The 16,987-nt window shown below is 54.1% G+C and overlaps 1 protein-coding gene across 1 annotated transcript; it reads left to right on the forward strand.

Annotated features, from left to right (window-relative positions):
• The first annotated feature begins 1,252 nt into the window (after nucleotides 1–1,252).
• Nucleotides 1,253–16,524, forward strand: KRT8 (keratin 8). The gene is made up of 9 exons (XM_050925347.1): nucleotides 1,253–1,695; nucleotides 5,298–5,506; nucleotides 6,301–6,361; nucleotides 6,453–6,548; nucleotides 7,107–7,271; nucleotides 10,172–10,297; nucleotides 11,350–11,570; nucleotides 13,782–13,837; nucleotides 14,940–16,524. The coding sequence occupies exons 1-9, from the start codon at nucleotides 1,354–1,356 to the stop codon at nucleotides 15,128–15,130; spliced, it is 1,467 nt and encodes a 488-aa protein (XP_050781304.1). The 5' UTR covers nucleotides 1,253–1,353; the 3' UTR covers nucleotides 15,131–16,524.
• Nucleotides 16,525–16,987: the final 463 nt, after the last annotated feature.

Consider the following 16,987-nt stretch of genomic DNA (forward strand, 5'->3'; position numbering starts at 1 on the left):
AATGTGGCTTGGATGAATGGAAAAGCTTTGAGAATTTTGAACAGGCTCAGTTAACCCAAACCAATTCTTATTTTTTTCTGGATTTTTGGTTCATGAAAATTCTCAGTATTTTGACTTTTTTCTCCCGAATTTGAGATGAGAAATGTTTTTTTAATCTCATAAATTCTGATGAAAACTTCCCCCCACCCAGCTCTAGTCCTGACCTGCAGCCCCTATGTCATTCCAGCCCAGGATCCCCCAAATCTACCAGTAACCCTCAAGGCTGGCCTGAAGCACCTCTGCCAGGCCAGCCATGCATAAGAGCTTACGCAAGTCTGGAAGTGCACGTCTATCCTGCGTTGTCTGCTATGCATGTTATGTCCATGTGTGGATATTTTTGCCGCTTGTGACAGTTCACCGCTGTTGTGCTTCCAACAGCATCTGCTGTTCAGAGTATCGTCTACGCTAGTGCGCCCAGTACTGCATTTACTGGTGAAGTTGTGGTGATGGGGGGGGAGCGTAGCATCAATTTCCTGTTGCGCAGAAGCTCTGAACCTCATGTGAAAAAAGACCTAGGACCTCAGGTACCTGCCATTGCAAAACACCTTATTGTCTCTCTCTCCTCTGCTTTTTTCTTTTCCTTTTGTTTTCTGGGCACCTGCTGATGAAACAAGCCTCAGCTCATGTGTCTTTGGTGGCTTCTCAAATGATGCACAAGGTTCTGGTGGCATAAACCCCGAATAACTCCAGCCAAGCCACACAATGGCGGTGCTAGCCCATTGGGGGCCCTAAGCAGAAATCGTTTTCCCCCAACACATAATAAAAAACGAATAGGGGGCCCCATGGAGCTGCCTGGGGCCCTAACTCTGCTTATGCCTAGTGCCAGCTCTGGGTTCACCCCAGTATCACTGAGACCAGAAGCTGGCTGGATAGTTGCATCTCCTGCTCTCTCTGGGTGGATCCGGGGCCAGTTCATGAGGCTGCTGCCCCCCTCTGGTATTTTTGCCAGGTGCTTTTCCAAACACAACAGTGAGGGGACGCAAAGGGCCGGTCTCAACGCCTCTCGGAGCTGGGCCGGTGCATTTGATTGCCCCTCTCTGGCTTTGAAAGAGTTAACAAGGTGCGGCAGGGTGGAGGGAGCAGGTGTTGGGCTGGCTCTGTGGTAGCCCCGCCCCTCCAGCGGCTGCAGCCAATCAGTGCTCCAGGTATTGGAGCCCCGCCCCCTGACGGCCCAGTATATAACTCAGCACACACCCCACTCAGCGCTGTCTTCAGAGCTCGTCCTTCAGTTCTTGTTCAACCAGTGGTTCTTGTCCTCCTCCACTAGCCTCCCCAAACCAGTGTTTCCCGTCCTCCTCCACTCGCCTCCCCAAAATGTCATCTGTCAGAATAACCCAAAAGACCTACAGGAGCAACACCTCTGCTGCCCCTCGCACCTTCAGCAGCCGCTCCTACACGTCTGCCCCCGTGGGCAGCACCAGGGTCAGCTCGTCCTACTCCAGCTACGGTGGGAGCCGGTATGGAGGAGGCAGCCTGCGGGGACCGTCGATGGGCTACGGACTCGGCGCCGGGGGTGGCATCACCGCCGTCAGCGTCAACCAGAGCCTGCTGGCGCCCCTAAACCTGGAGATCGACCCCAACCTCCAGCACGTGCGGACGCAGGAGAAGGAGCAGATCAAGACCCTCAACAACAAATTCGCCTCCTTCATCGACAAGGTGAGTCCTGGCACCATCCGGGTGAAGCTGGTATCGGCAGAGCCGGGTTGGCAGGCAGAGAAGTGGGTGTGTTCCCTGGGGATGGGCAGCAGTCAACCAGACTTGCCCTGTTGCTGTAACACTTGTAGGCTGGAAGGAGATAGTCCGGATTGTATTTTTAGTTACGCCCCATGCCACCCACAGTGACTCGAGTGGTGTAGGGGGGTGCGTACAGTAAACATCTCTGGGTAACATTTCTCTGTCCTGTAGCATAGGAGGGGAGCAGTGACCTGCTAGCTAGTTTCCCCGCAATCACAGGGGAATCGGAACAGTTTTGTAGCCAGATCAGATCCCTCTGAGGCAAAGGCTCCTCCTACAGGTGCATGAGAACATGGAGAAAAATTTCCTCTGCTTTTCTACAAAGATTTCCCGTCACTGCACCGCCTGGTGGGTTGGAAAAGCCCCGTTCCCGGAGGTGGGGGAGTGGAATGGAGCGAGAGATGCAAAGGTTCCCCATTGAGACATCTGCCAATCCAGGCCCCCGAGCGGCTGTCAAAGCGTTGGCATTGGAGAGCAACTTTAGCGCTAATGTGCCACCTTGCAAAGCACTCCTGCTAAAGGGCGTGGCTGGGGGGGATTCTCCATTGCTCTCAGTGGGTGCTGCGGTCTGAAAGTGGGGGCTGATTCCAGGTGCCCAGCTTGGTGCCTGAGGGTGCCAGGCATGGGCAGTTTCTGCTGAAACCAGCGGGAGCTGCAGCAGGGGGTCAGCACCTCTGAAAATCAGGCCTGAAAATGGAGGCATCTAAAATCTTGGGGGCTAACATACGTACAGCCGGGAAAAGTCCTGAGCTAGTGCAGCTGGGATGAGCCAGAAGGAACCCAGTGGCTTTTTCCCATCCTCATGCGCCTGTGATCTCAGCCTGGAAAAAGATGTATCCCCCTGCATGTGGTAAGGCCGAGAGGGGCTTCAGCAAGATTTCTAATCTCCTTCAGTACTTCCAAGGCCCTGGTATATGGCAACACAGTGGTCCCCACTTACAGGGGACAGGCGTTGACCCCCCACACACCCCCCCCCCGCCCCACAGGCAACCTGCATCTGCTCCTGTTCCGGCCTCTCTGGGGCTTTTGCTTCAGAGGCTGGTCCCCTGGCAAAAGGGCAGCTTGATTCTTTTTGCCATTTTCCAGCATTGGGCTTGGAAAGCTGGTTTTTAAAAAATATCAGGGGGGAGCCATCTTAGTCTGTAGCCACAAAAACGAGGAGTCCGGTGGCACCTTAAAGGCTAACAGATCTTTTTGGGCATAAGCTTTTGCTTTTTATCCACAAAAGCTTATGCCCAAATAAATCTGTTAGTCTTTAAAGTGCCCCCGGATTCTCTCTTTTTTTTCTTAATAAACACACACACACTGGCTGCCAGCTGGAGGAAATGCTTAACTACAGGCAATGTAACAATCTAACCTGAAAGCCTCTCCCACCACGCCCATCACTGGTCCGGGGCAACTGTGCCTGGTTTGGATTTAAACAAACAGGTTTTATTGCCTGTTAGCAAAGGCCTGTGTTTACCTCTCCTTATCTAAGGCTGGGCCATTTGGCAGGAACAGCTGCCTCGCCCTGCCCCTGCCCTTCAGGAGTCCAAGGGTCCTGGCCACTCCTTTGGCTCAAATCCTCTTGTGCCCCCTAGCCCAGATCATTGCAGAGAACTCCAGGCCAGGTGCATCCCTTCCTCTGGGTAGGGTGACCAGATAGCAAGTGTGCAAAATCAGGACAGGATGTAGGGGGGGTAATAGGTGCCTATATAAGACACAGCCTCAAATATCAGGACTGTCCCTTTAAAATTGTGTCAAGTATCAGAGGGGTAGCCTTGTTAGTCTGGATCTGTAAAAGCAGCAAAGAGTTCTGTGGCACCTTATAGACTAACAGACGTATTGGAGCGTGAGCTTTCGTGTCGGATGCATGTGTCTCCACTATAAAATTGAGACATCTGGTCACCCTGTTACAGTGGGCCACCTGGTAATCTGTGACGCTGGTGGCAATCCAGAGTAACTCCGCCGTGTCCGATTCTTCTCCCTCTTTCTAATTCGATGCCATCGTTGTGCCATCAGCTTCAGTGGTGTTGCTCCTGGTTTCCACCGGTGCGGCCAGAGGGCTGCGTCATGCCCTTAGCCTGGCCACATGCTAAATGGGACAGCTTTTCGCAGGTGCTCCAGCAGTGCTCATGGTAGTCAGCGGGGGCTGAGTCTAACCCCATGTGCTAAATCAGGTCTCCCACTGGCAAAGCTCCCCTTGACTTCAGCAGCTCGATGTCTACAAGTAAATGCTAAAGGCATTTGTAGGCCTGTGGGCTAAATCCTGCAGCGCCTGTGTAACCCACTGAGGAGCGTATGTTACAGGGCTCCCCGGTGCCCTGAAGGGTATGTGTTGTGACAGACCCACTTAAGCAGCCATGGTTGTTTAGCTCAAGCCATAGCTGCTTACCCTTTTAGCTCTGGAGGTCCTTGGTCCATTGAGATGGCAGCTGTCCTACATGCTCAAGAGAAACCCCATGCGGTGAAGGGCAGTTACATCATTGTCAATCCAGAGTGACTCCCCTTTGCTGGGCCTGTTGCTCATTTACACTAAGGCTCCTTCACACCTGTGACGTAGGGATTGTGAGTTCAGTGCTGTGGCATGTGGTAGGAGGCGTTCTGACCCTCGGGCCCTGTATAAAAGCAAGGCTTGTGCTGACAGGGTGGGCTCTGGTAACTGACTAAATCAGGTGGCATTGGTGTAAACCCTGTGATGCATCGGGGCTGGATGCGCCTCCCTTAGGGGTTTGCATTGATGGAACAGTCTCGATGCAGATGTCTCTGATGCAGACAAGGCCAAGCCTTTTTGATCATTTTACTTGCACTTTTCAAGAAAATAAATACCAAGGGCCAAATCCTTCCCCTCTGGTACATAAGCGTCAACCCAGAATGACTCCGCTTACTTCCTTTGGCTTGTTTCATTTACACTGAGGCTGCTTTATGCCCCCCGAGTAGGGAAAATGGGCCTTAGTGTGTGTAAATCAGACACAATGTATTTAGGGTCAGATTCCGCTCTCTGTTATACCGGTGTAATCCAGAGTCACTCCACTGAAGCTAATGGAGTGACGCTGGATTTACTCTGAGAGCAAAATCTGGCTCAATAGGGAGAACCACCCCTTCCGATATCTGGACTCATCTCCCACTGAATTAAACCGTGCACATGTCCAAAGGGAGAATAAGTCTCTGTGGCGCTGAGTCACTTATACAAGGCGAACTCTGTTGCCTGAAGTGAAGCTACTTTGGATTTATGAGCAGAGGTGGGGGGCAGAATCAGGCTTGGTTCAGTTACTGTAGGCCTGGCTGTCTTCTCACTTACACCTGATTCTACCAGGGAACTCCATTGACTTGCTTGAGATACTCCTGATTCACACGTGAGAGAAGGATCAGGACCTAGTGGGAGGGATGGCAGGTGATTTCAGGAGCATGAGTGGGAAGAAGCCATCCGTGCCCAACAGGTTGTAACTCTCCCGGCAAGAGATTCCTGCCTCCCACGCCCACAATCACTGAGCTCTGCAGGTGTAAACAGCAAGGCTCTGCTTTCCTCCCCCTCCCCACACCAGGTCCGCTTCCTGGAGCAGCAGAACAAGATGCTGGAGACCAAGTGGGGCCTGCTGCAGGGCCAGAAGACCACCCGCAGCAACATGAACAGCATGTTCGAGGCCTACATCAACAACCTGCGCAGGCAGCTGGATGGCCTGGGCCAGGAGAAGCTCAAGCTGGAGGCTGAGCTGGGTAACATGCAGGGGTTGGTGGAGGACTTCAAAAACAAGTGAGTCTAACGAGGGTGTGTGTGCGTGTGTGGGGGACACACCTTCCTGTTCCCTCCAAAGGGGGTAGAAATTCCAGGCACAACCAAGGCCTGGGATCGCACCCCAATGTTCTAGCACAAGGAGGCTCGCCAAGGCAACCCCCATGATCAGCATGCTGCCTCCTTCAGGGCATTCGTTGGATCTGGCCAGGTTATCAACACCTGCCCGGCTTGTGTGGTCCTTGCTTCCCTGCACAGAGACCTTCTCCCAGGGGTTGCGAGGGGGGCGGGGGGAGGGAGGAATTCTCGGCTGCTCTTGGGGGGGTGGGGTGGGTATCGTTAGAGGTTTTCCTCCATCATTTCACATATAAACCCCAATGCACAATCCCGCCCCACCCAACAGTGAACAGTTTCCCAAACCCATCCTGTCCTTTTGCCTTCCAGGTCATTGGTGGATGCCTGGCTAGGGGTCTCCCTGCCTCTCAGCATCTCCTGGATGGGTCTATATTAGGGTGACCAAACGAGAGGAAGAAAATATCGGGACACATGGGGGGAGGGGGAGTGTCCGCCAGTGGAGGAGGAAAAAAAAAACACTGAGTGCTGCCAGCAGAGCAAAATATCGGGACAAATTGCGTCCTGACCAAAGATTGGTCGGGACAAACACCTAAATATTGGGACGGTTCTGATTTTATCAGGCTGTCTGGTCACCCTAGTCTATATGCCCCCGCCTCCGATGGTCGCTGCACCTTCATAGCATCCATCAGAGAATGACTTCCAGCCCTGCCGCAGACCTGACAGTTTCCCCCCTCCCGCAGGTACGAGGATGAAATCAATCACCGAACTGAGAAGGAGAATGAATTTGTCCTGCTTAAGAAGGTGAGTCCGGGCTGCTCCAGGGCTCGACTGGGCGCCACAGGCAGAGAGGGCTGGGGGTCTCACTAATGGGGTCTCTGCTCTCTTCCTGCAGGATGTGGACGAGGCCTACATGAACAAGGTGGAGCTGGAGTCCCGGCTGGAAAGCCTGACTGACGAGATCAACTTCCTGAGGCAGCTGTATGACGAGGTCTGTGATGTCTCCCTTTGGCTCAGGCTTGTAATCCTGGCCCTTTAAATTCCTTCTTGACTTGCAGGGGGAATCCCATTGAGTAACAGTGAGTTCCTGCAAAGACAAGTGTCTTCTTGCAGGAGACAAGGGATTTTTAAAGGGCTGGGACTGTTTGCACATAGAGTGCCTGGTGACACTCCCCTTCTCCCTTCCCCGGATAGCCATGCCATCAATCCTACAGCATCTGCTGCTGCTTCCCCATGGCCCTTTGAGGTTGGTGAGTGGAAGGATGGGGATCTCGGCCAACATCAGCCCCAGTGGATTCAGTGGCTGGATCAGTCTGGGACAGGGTTACCTCCAAGCTCCATCCGGGTGGAGATTTTCGAAATCTGAACCAGTGTTCGCGTTTTGGTATTACCACCCTTACGATCTCGTCTGTTTGGGAACTTGAAATATGGCAACCCTAGTCTGGGAAAGGAGCCAATGGCAAGGCATCGGGAACGCTGGTGGGTGCACCGAGTTCTCCATGCTCCGTGGTGACAGACGATCCTTATGCTTCCTCCCAACTGCACCCAGGAGCTGCGTGAGCTGCAGTCTCAGGTCTCTGACACCTCTGTGGTCCTGACCATCGATAACAACCGCAAGCTGGACCTGGACAGCATCATCGCGGAGGTTAGAGCGCAGTACGAGGAGATGGCCAACAGGAGCCGGGCGGAGGCTGAGAACATGTATAAGACCAAGGTGAGTTACCCGTCTGTCCCCCGGAGCTGCTGGTGATGCAGCCAGCCTGGTCTCCAAGCTGACGTGGATGGGTCAAGGAGTGTGGCACTGCCCATGGGAACATCTGCTAGGTGGCAGCTGTCCCATTCCTTCCCTCCAGCTGGTGAGCCGAGCATATGAAGCGTCCCCTGCAATACAGAAGCCTTCCATAGCAGGCATTGCATATGCATGTGTAATTCTCAAATGCAGCGGGACTCGCTGTCCCCCTCTAGTGGCTGGAGTCACAGTTCAGGGCAACTGCACCTGTGCTTCCCTTCTGTGGTCCAGCAAGGACACCAGCTCTTAAGCTCCCGGCTCCTCAGCCGTCTCCTCTCTGGGGTGGAGAACTGCGTCTCTCTCTCCCTCCCAACTGGGATTTTCCAAGGCTGCCCAGGCCCCTGCCTATACTCAAACACTTCCCATGTCTCCCCCCTAGAAGAAGTTACAGCCAATCCCCCAATAATACATCAACTTTGCACTGAACACAATGGTCTCCAAAGAGACTTACACTCAACTGGATAAAGTTTTTCAAGGCTATTACAGGGGATTGCTGTATCTGCCACAGCTGGGTCACACATTCCAAGTCTCAGGCCGCAAGGAACCCCCTGTCTGTTCTTCCTGCATACCCTAGGCCACAGCACTTCCCCGCATGGAGCCTGCTACAGCCTTGGCTTCACAGCCCCCCCCGTCTCTCAAAAGGGGCACAAACAACCTAACGCTGAAATCTGAGGCTGTAGAACAGAGGTGGGCAAACTACAGCCCCCGGGACCCTCTTGCCTGGCCCCTGAGCTCCTGGCCCAGGAAGCTCGCCCCCCAGCCCTTCCCCCACTGTTCCCCCTCTCCTGCAGCCTCAGCTTGCTCGCTGTGCTGCCGGCGCGATGCTCTGGACTGTGGGGCTGCAGAGCCCGGCCTGACCCAGTGCTCTGTGCCGCGCTGTGGCGTGGCTGTAGCACTGCCAGCCACCGGTGCTCCAGGCAGCGCGATAAGGGGGCAGGGGGGGTTGGATAGAGGGCAGGGGAGTTTGGGGTGGTGGTCAGGGGGCGGGGGATGTGGATAGGGGTTGGGGTGGTCAGAGGGTGGGGAACAGGGGGTTGACTGTGTGCAGGGGTCCTGGGGGGCAGTCAGAAAGGGGGGGGGTTGGATGGGGTGGCAGGGGGCAGCCAGGGGTGGGTGTTCTGGGCACGGTCAGGGGATAGAGTGCGGGGGCAGGAGGTGGTGGATGGGGCAAGGGTCCCGGGGGGAGGCCATCAGGGAACGGGGGGGTTGGATGGGGCAAGGGTCCCGGGGGGGGAGGGGGCCATCAGGGAACAGGGGGGGTTGGATGGGGCAAGGGTCCCGGAGGGGGGAGGGGGCCATCAGGGAACGGGGGGGGTTGGATGGGGCAAGGGTCCCGCGGGGGCTGTCAGGGGGCGAGAAGCGGGGGGGGGGGGGGGCTGCAGAGGCTGGGCCACACCTGGCTGTTAGAGGAGGCTGTGCCTCGGCAAACCGGCCCTCCAGACAATTTCCGAAACCTGATGCGGCCCTCAGGCCAAAAAAGTTTGCCTGCCCCTGCTGTAGAATCATCTCCTGGGGGAAGCTCCATAACTTGGGAACATTTGAAACCAGACTGGAATGGAAACCTGTCCTGGCAAGAAGATGGGACTTAAATAGACAGTTGCTGGAATGCAATCCACATTTACATGAAATCCGAGGCCTGGATTTTTCTTGTCTATCTAAGATAATATAAGAACCTCCCAAGTTATCCTCACCACATCTTAAAATTGATTTAGTTGGGGTTGGTCCTGCTCTGAGCAGGGGGTTGGACTAGATGACCTCCTGAGGTCCCTTCCAACCCTGATATTCTATGTTCTCTGGGAGGCAAGGCAGGGCTGCCATCCCTCTTTCATAGATGGGAAACTGAAGCACAGAGGGGCTGAGTGACAAGCCAGGAACTGGAGCCAGGTCTCCCAAGTCAGTGCCCTACTCATTGGACCATACTTTCCTTCCCTTTGATTGCCCTAGGTAGAAGCCTCACTCCTAAGGATGAGCGTTCGTGCAAGCAGGAACGGCGAGTGCTTCCTGCACACCAGCAGTGCTTGCTGCACTCCCCTGGCAGTCCAGCCTTGGGCTCCCATGCAGCTCACTCATCATTCCAGTCCAGACCGGAAGCACCCCATTGCTAGTCCTGTCTCGAGCTCCCAATCCGCCCGACCTGCAGGATCTGTGCTGTTCCACCCCGGAGCAGCTTTCTCTAATCCTGTGGGGGTCTTGCAATGTGCATTCAGACTTTTCACGGAGGGATTCCACACTGGTTCCTCCGCCCCTGGAAGCTGGGATGACATCCTTAGCTGCAGAGCTGACTGCTATTTGCATAGCATTATGCACGGGGCTTTCTAAGCAGCAATATTACGTGGTTTTCATTCTGATTTCTTTCTGGCTTGCCTTCCTGGCACATGGAATTTAATCCAGCCTTGCAAAATCCCACCTCCTCCTGGAGAGGAAGATTTGACTGAAGGGGAAATGAAAAGCCCCCAGTCTCTTCATTTGCAATCTCTGAGCCAGGCCTGGTGAATCTTTCTGGCAAATTTGCAAGGCTGATTAAAGCTGTTAAAAGTGGAGCCTTCCAAAGCAGGGACAGTTGTGACAGGACCCCTGGTTTATACTGTTTCCCTGGTGGTAAAGAGTCAGGATTCAGCTGTTATGATTATAAGAGGATTCCTTTATTGAGGCTGCTGGACATGGACTAACCTTGGGAGTCTCTCTAGCTCTCAGCCTGGGCTGCTATCTCTCCTCACACAGGATCTCCCTAAATCCTGGCCTGGATCCTGCACTTCTGGAAGGGGGACAGCTGATGACACTGCGCGCTCTGTTCTCAATTCCTTGTCTCTCTCCTTCCCATGCAGTACGAGGAGGTCCAGGCTGTGGCGGGCAAGCACGGGGACGACCTCCGTAACACCAAGACTGAGATCAACGAGCTCAACAGGATGATCCACCGACTGCAGTCGGAGATTGATGCCCTGAAAGGCCAGGTGAGAGAAACAACTGCTGACTTCTCCAGAATTGCACCAGACCCTTGGGTCCTCCTTCAGTTATTTGGGGGCACAGTGCCTGCCCCAGAGACCTGGGGAAAGGATTCCCTCTTACCATTCTTAGCTTGCTAGTCTACAGATCCCTCTCAATCCACCTTGTAGATCTTGGTTTATAACTGCGGCAGTGGGGCAACAGAGCCCCATTCTCTAGTGTAGACAGGAAATTCTCCATGTGCTCCCCAGCTGTGAGCAGCACAACTGTGGTTTGAGGGCATGGTTAATATCTGTCTCTGGGCCAGTTTTTCAGCGGCCGTAATCAATATAGCACCACAGAAGTCAAGCTGTCTCTGCCTGTTTACCTCGGCTGCTGATCTGGCTTTTCTTTCTCTTTAATCTCACTGACTCTTGTCTCTGTAATCTCTCTCTGTGGAGTCAATTTCTTGCTCTCCCTAGTTTCTTTCGCAGCTCTTGGGACTTTGGCAGCTAAGCACTCACCAATCCCACATGTCGGCCTGCACCGCAGAATGGAGCAGCGCTTAGAAATAGGATCGGGGAGTGTGTGTTGTGATGGTGACATGCTTGCAGCCTTGGTGTAGACAGGAGCCCGCTTCCCTTTCTTCCGGAGGGATTTTCACTTCCCTGCTCCCCAGTATCCTTTGGAGAAGCCTGTATGATGGGAGAAAGGAAAATCTGAATAGGATGCAAGATTTCAGGGCTGATCTATATTTTCCACCCGATGGTGCAAACTATCTGCCATGGGTGCAAAGCAGGGCATGGACCCACATAGCTTCCCTCTGGTTTGAAATGGGGGGTAAACTGCCCAGTTGCAAGCCCCTGCTTGGCCTGGGTGCAGTGTGTTTACACTGGGAGTTTGCATTGGGGCAGCAACATCAGTGCTAAAATTTAGACCAGCCCTTAGTGTGTTGGCTTTATAACGCTGCAGCAGATTTCTCCTGGGAGCTTCATCCTCCTCCTCCTCCAATAAGGATCCTGGGAGAGGCCCCTGTTCTGGGAGAAACTATCTAATGCTTCCCCCTGCCTCCACCCCATAGCGTGCCAGCTTGGAAGCAGCCATTACTGAGGCCGAGGAGCGTGGTGAGATGGCCGTCAAAGATGCCAGGGCCAAGCTGGCTGAGCTGGAGGAAGCCCTGCAGAGAGCCAAGCAGGACATGGCCCGCCAGCTGCGGGAGTACCAGGAGCTGATGAATGTCAAGCTGGCCCTGGATATCGAGATCGCCACCTACAGGAAGCTGTTGGAAGGAGAGGAGAACAGGTGGGTGTGGGAGGCCGGCATCGTGTGTCATGATTGGATGGCTTCTCCCCCTCTCCAGAGGGAGGACCAATGAGAGGGGTGGAGGCGGGGCTGGAATTTGGCTCCAGTGTGGTTTGTGTCTGTCCTAGAGCAAGGTCTGTAGATTAACCCCTTGTGTGCGGAGTCTTGCTGACTTCAGAGTGCATCAGGATTCGGATGATGTCGTGATTTTATAGGGACAGTCCCGATATTCGGAGCTTTGTCTTATGTGGGTGCCAGGGCCGGCTCCAGGGGTTTTGCTGCCCCAAGCAGACCCCCCCCCCCCCCCAAAAGCCACGATCGCAATCTGCGGCAATTCAGCGGGAGGTCCTTCGCTCCGAGTGCGAGTGAGGGACCCTCCCTGAATTGCCGCCGAATAGCTGGACTGGCCGCCCAAGCACCTGCTTGCTAAGCTGGTGCCTGGAGCCGGCCCTGGTGGGCGCCCATTGCCCCCCACACCGTCCCAATTTTTCACATTTGCTGTCTGGTCACCCTAATCAGGATATCCTGCTGGCACCAGCTTTCCAAAGAGCACCCTCAGTGGTGCTTACAACATGCTGGGTGCAAATGGGACTGCTGGTCCCAGTTTAAACAAGTTGTTGGAGCCTGCATGGCGCCTATGAGGGGTTGCTGGCCCTTTAAGGGACTTGCACTGTACATCCACCATCACTACAGCCTCACATCAGGCCTCGGTTTTTCAGGGTGACTCCTGCGAATAATCCGTAATTGACTGACAGGCCGACGGAGCTTAGTTTTGTGGGGTGTGGGCCCGTTAATTGGGCTATTGCCGTCACATGTTCGTCTGTCTAGCGCATCCGTTGGTGCAGACGTCCCATCGATGATGGTGTCTGCACGCGGATGCGGAATCAGCCCTGCTGCAGTGTGTCAGGCAAGGCAGTGTCAGCTGCTGTGTGAGGACGGGAGGGGGATGGAGCTTGGGTGGGGGTGCAGGCGCAGAGTGGCTGGGATGTAACTTGGCTCCCAGCAGCGAGTTAGTACAGTGCAGCCAGGGGGCTGTGAATTCTGAGATGCAGCAGAGGCAGTGTTGCCTAGTGTGGGGATGATCAAACTCTTTCTGTGCACTCACCCGCTTTCCCATACTGGGATACCCCTTCCCAGGGCCGTCCCTAGCCGTTTTGGTGCCCTATGCAGCCCTAGGCCTCTGTGCGGGGGTGGTGGTGGTAGGGGGGGACTCTGTGAGGAAGCTGCCCCCCGGCCCTAGCCCGCTCCTCAACCTTGGCTCCCAGCCTTCGGGGGCAGGAGGGAATCACCCCCCAGCACTTGCCAGTGGTGTGACTGGGAGCCAGGGGAGCAGAGCAGGCCAGGGGGGTGTGTGAGTGCAGGCCTGACCCCTTCATTCCCCTGAAGACTGGGGGCGGGGCTGACACTGAGCAGGTGTGGGACGAGGTGGGGGTGGAGCAGGGGTGGGGGCTTGGGGAAGGGGTGGAGCAGGGGTGGGAAGAGGTGGGTCTGCGGCGGAGCAGGGGTGGGGGCTGGAGCAGCACGCAGCTGCGTAGGGCATCAGGAAACGCATATGGGTAAGGATGGCTCTGACCCTCCCCTCATCCCAATCACAATACGGCAAGGGCAGGCTGGTCACGATTAGGGTGACCAGATGTCCTAATTTTATAGGGACAGTCCCGATATTAGGGGCTTTTTCTTATATAGGCTCCTATTACCGCCTCCACCTCGCTCCTGGTTTTTCACACTTGCTATCTGGTCACCCTAGTGATGACCCCCTGACCTCTGTTTGCAGCGCAGCCCCCTGCTTGAGACCCCCGTGTCTAGATGGCCAGGAGCCAGGAACGCCTGGGTTTTAGTCCTGCCTTTATTGGCTCACTGGCTGGGTCAGTGGCTAATCTGCAAAGCAGGGGTAGTGATATTAGTAACAAACCCTCTCCATTCAGGGCTTCACTCTTGTAAATTTCTGGCAGGCCACAGATGCTCAGAAGTTCCCAGGGGCAGCTGGGATAGAACCTGGATCTTTCTGCTTGAAAAGTAACAGAACCTTATCAATAGCGCTAAAGGAGAATCTCTACTGTTGGCAGTATTGGGTCTATGACACACAGATGAGCTGTTCTGATGCCATGTTGGCAGTGGCTTACACATTCTACGCAGCCCTAATTTGTGCCCCATCCCTGTTCGACACCGTCCGGTCACTGATAACTCATGTCCCCCTCTTCTTCTTGGCAGGCTGGAGTCTGGGATGCAAAACATGAGCATTCAGACCAAGACGACCGGCTATTCAGGTAAATGCATTTCATTTGGGGATGGGGGCTGGTAATGTGGGGCAACGGAGCAGCACTCTGAGCTGGGGCAGAATCCCCCTGTGATGAGGGTGGACGCTGTTACTCAGCAGAAGCTTGACACATGTCGGAAGAGCAGAACCACAGAGCCAGGGCTGTGGCTTGGGGAGAAGAAATTGGCTCCTTATAACTCACTGTGGGCCCTAATTCTCACTTATTTCAGTGGGAGCTGAGGGCACTCCAGACCTTGCAGAACTGGGCCTGGTCCACCTTCCCCCTGGTTGCTCAGTCTTACTGGCACTGAACCAGATGTGCTGGGGAGTGATTCTTTCTCTGCAACAATGGGGATATGCAAGGGGGAAGAGGCAGACAGAACATGCCTAAGCCCCAGTAATGGGATGTTTTCTAATACCAGGGGCTTCTTTTTCCAAGGTTGAGCTCCTGACCTAGAAGATGAGGGAAGGAATCATTGCAGGGTTAGATGCTTTGTAATCATAGACTATCAGGGTTGGAAGGGACCTCAGGAGGTCATCTAGTCCAACCCCCTGCTCAAAGCAGGACCAATCCCCAACTATTTTTTTTTTTTTTTTTTGCCCTAGATCCCTAGCTGGCCCCCTCAAGGATTAAATTCACCACCGTGGGTTTAGCAGGCCAGTGCTCAAACCACTGAGCTATCCCTCCCCCCTGTGTCCTTGACATCCTCTTCTGCTTTTATAATGGGGTGTTGGCTAGAGGCTGACCCATCCTGCCCACGTCCTCTCTCCGCCCTTGGGGGAATCCAGTTAGTCATTCAGAACCACTCCATCCTGGCAGCACCTAGCCCAAGATCTAGCCTTTCGCATGTGGTGTGATGTCCTCCCCGGCTTGGTTCTGAAGTGCAGAGCTGCACAGCTGACTCAACTGTAGGAGAGCTCTGGACCAGGTTTTGTAGCAGAGATCAAGCATTGTAGCCTTCCAGGATCTGCGGTGCTCAGTCCTTGGCTGACACGCAGGCCCACAGGATGTGGGTTGAGCCATCCATGCGGTCAGCATTGCCCTTGGTTGGGCAGTCACCTGCACATCCTGCGTGGTCTTACTGATCAACTCTCTCTCTCCTCCCCTCCAGGTGGGCTTGGCAGTGCATACGGTGGTTACGGGGGAGGATACAGCAGCTCGTACTCGAGTGGCAGCTATTCCCTGAATTCCCCCATACTGGAGGGCTCGCCTCTCGCCAGGTCAAAGGCCGTCGTGATCAAGAAAATTGAGACCAGGGATGGGAAACTGGTGTCTGAGACCTCAGACGTCCTGTCCAACTGAGCAGCCACCAGATGAGCCTCCACAGCTTAAAAGTGCCTTTAAGAGATGAGCCTTTCCTGATCAGCTGGGCCACTAGGACTCTGGGGGAGACTGGGGCAAGGGTTGGAACCCAGAATCCCCCACCCCGAACCCAGCAGCATTTGCAAATTCTCTTGTGATAATCGATGAGTCGTCTGATGCCCCAGATGCTCCCCCTGCCTGTCCCTCTCCTCCTTCAGGCATGGGGAGGAGGTGCTGAGAATCCACCTATTAGAGTCCAGATGGCCAGGTTTCCATCCCTTGGTCCTTTCTCTTTCCCTTGCTGCTCCATCCAGCACTGTCTCAGCTTGGAGGCCTGGCTCAGGCCTGGACCAAGCATTTCAACTGGTGTCACCCACAGCTGTTGAGCTGCCTTCTCACAGATGCAGAGAGTCATAAATTTGCCCCGTGGTGTGGTGCTGCCAGAATGCCAACAACATGGCGTCATGACGTCCCTCTCTGCCCCAGGATTAGAGCCCAGGGGAACTGGTCTGGGTCCCAACACCCTCAGGCTCTGAGGTTGTTGGAAAATGGGGTCTTGATTGTTACAAAAGTCCTCAATCTCTTTTATGGCAGTGGGTCCCAAACTATGGGGTGTGTCCCCCCAGGGGGGTGCAGAGAAATATTCGGAGGGTGGCATGGCAAGGCCTGAGCCTACCCCAACCCCCACAGGGGGTGGAGAGGAAGCACCACCCAGCCCCGTTCTGCCCCAGCTCCCTTACGGCCCTGCCCCCATCTGCATTTCTGGCCTTGGCCCCCGACCGTGGCCCAGCTCCTGGCCACAGCCCCCAACCGCAGCCTCGCTCCTGGATGCAGCTCCCAGGGGGGTGCAAACCAAGTAAGGGGGGCGGGGGTGTGCCCAAAAATTTGGGGACCAGTGTCATATGGCCACATGATGCCAGGACCTTAACCGTCAGTCCACTGCTCTGTGGCTCTCCATTGCCATGACATGAGATCTCTGGGTGGCTGGTAGGGAAGAAGGGTGTTTTCTCCCTCCCAGCTATCTGGGGGAGGTGATGGGTGGGGGAAGTTTCCAGTTCTGTTCCCAGTGGGTCAGCAATCAAGGCTCCTCCCCAGCTTGGGCATCTCTGGTTCAATGCTTTGTCAGCACAACTGTGAGCAAATCTTCGATGGTGGAACTAAAGCATTGAGGCCAACTCTGTGAAATGTGTGATTCTTCCTTTCTCTCCCAGCCCCTCCACCGCCTTGTGAGCAGGGTGTGGATGTGACTGTAAGTAACATTTATCTCTTTCCTCCTTCTGCAGTACAATGTTCAGTTGATAGAGATCGAAGCTGTGTTGGCTTTTTCTTCTCTCATTCCCCTCCCCACGGAGGGCTGTACCTTCTCCATTTTCTCAATAAAGCTGTTACTGATAGTGGTGGTGTCTGTCTTGTGTCCTGTGCTAACTTTTGCTGAGAGATGCCTGCCTGTGTTTTGTTCTCCCAGTGATACGGAATCAGTCCATGTCTTCCTTTTGCCTGACTGCCGTAAGACCAAAGGAGGCACTAAACATTTTTCTGATTCTTTGAAACTGAAGCTTAAGTGAATGCATCAATATGGACAGTTTTTTAGCAACAAATTGAAAAAAGTTTTGAAAAATGTTTAAAAATGTCAAAACCCTTTGATTTTTTTGGGTTTGAAATGGTTTTTCCATTTGAAATTTTAGTCTTTTCATTTTCTTTTTTCTAAGGTCACAATCAAAATATTTTGAAAATATCAAAGCAAAATGTTTCAATTGATCCGAACTAAACATTTTCAGATGACCGGATCATGAACATTTTCAAGATTTTGACTTTTTGTCCCGATTCAGGATGGAGGAAATTTTCTGAACGCTTGAA

Source organism: Gopherus flavomarginatus, chromosome 16 (genome assembly GCF_025201925.1).
Source record: "Gopherus flavomarginatus isolate rGopFla2 chromosome 16, rGopFla2.mat.asm, whole genome shotgun sequence".
Lineage (NCBI taxonomy): Eukaryota > Metazoa > Chordata > Testudines > Testudinidae > Gopherus > Gopherus flavomarginatus.

Excerpts from the sequence above, each read along its gene's own strand:
- KRT8 (XM_050925347.1), top strand. The coding sequence starts at position 1,354 with ATGTCATCTGTCAGAATAACCCAAAAGACCTACAGGAGCAACACCTCT. Across the intron at positions 1,696-5,297 it reads TCGCCTCCTTCATCGACAAG|GTCCGCTTCCTGGAGCAGCA; the intron begins GTGAGTCCTGGC and ends TCCCCACACCAG. Across the intron at positions 13,838-14,939 it reads CAAGACGACCGGCTATTCAG|GTGGGCTTGGCAGTGCATAC; the intron begins GTAAATGCATTT and ends CCTCCCCTCCAG.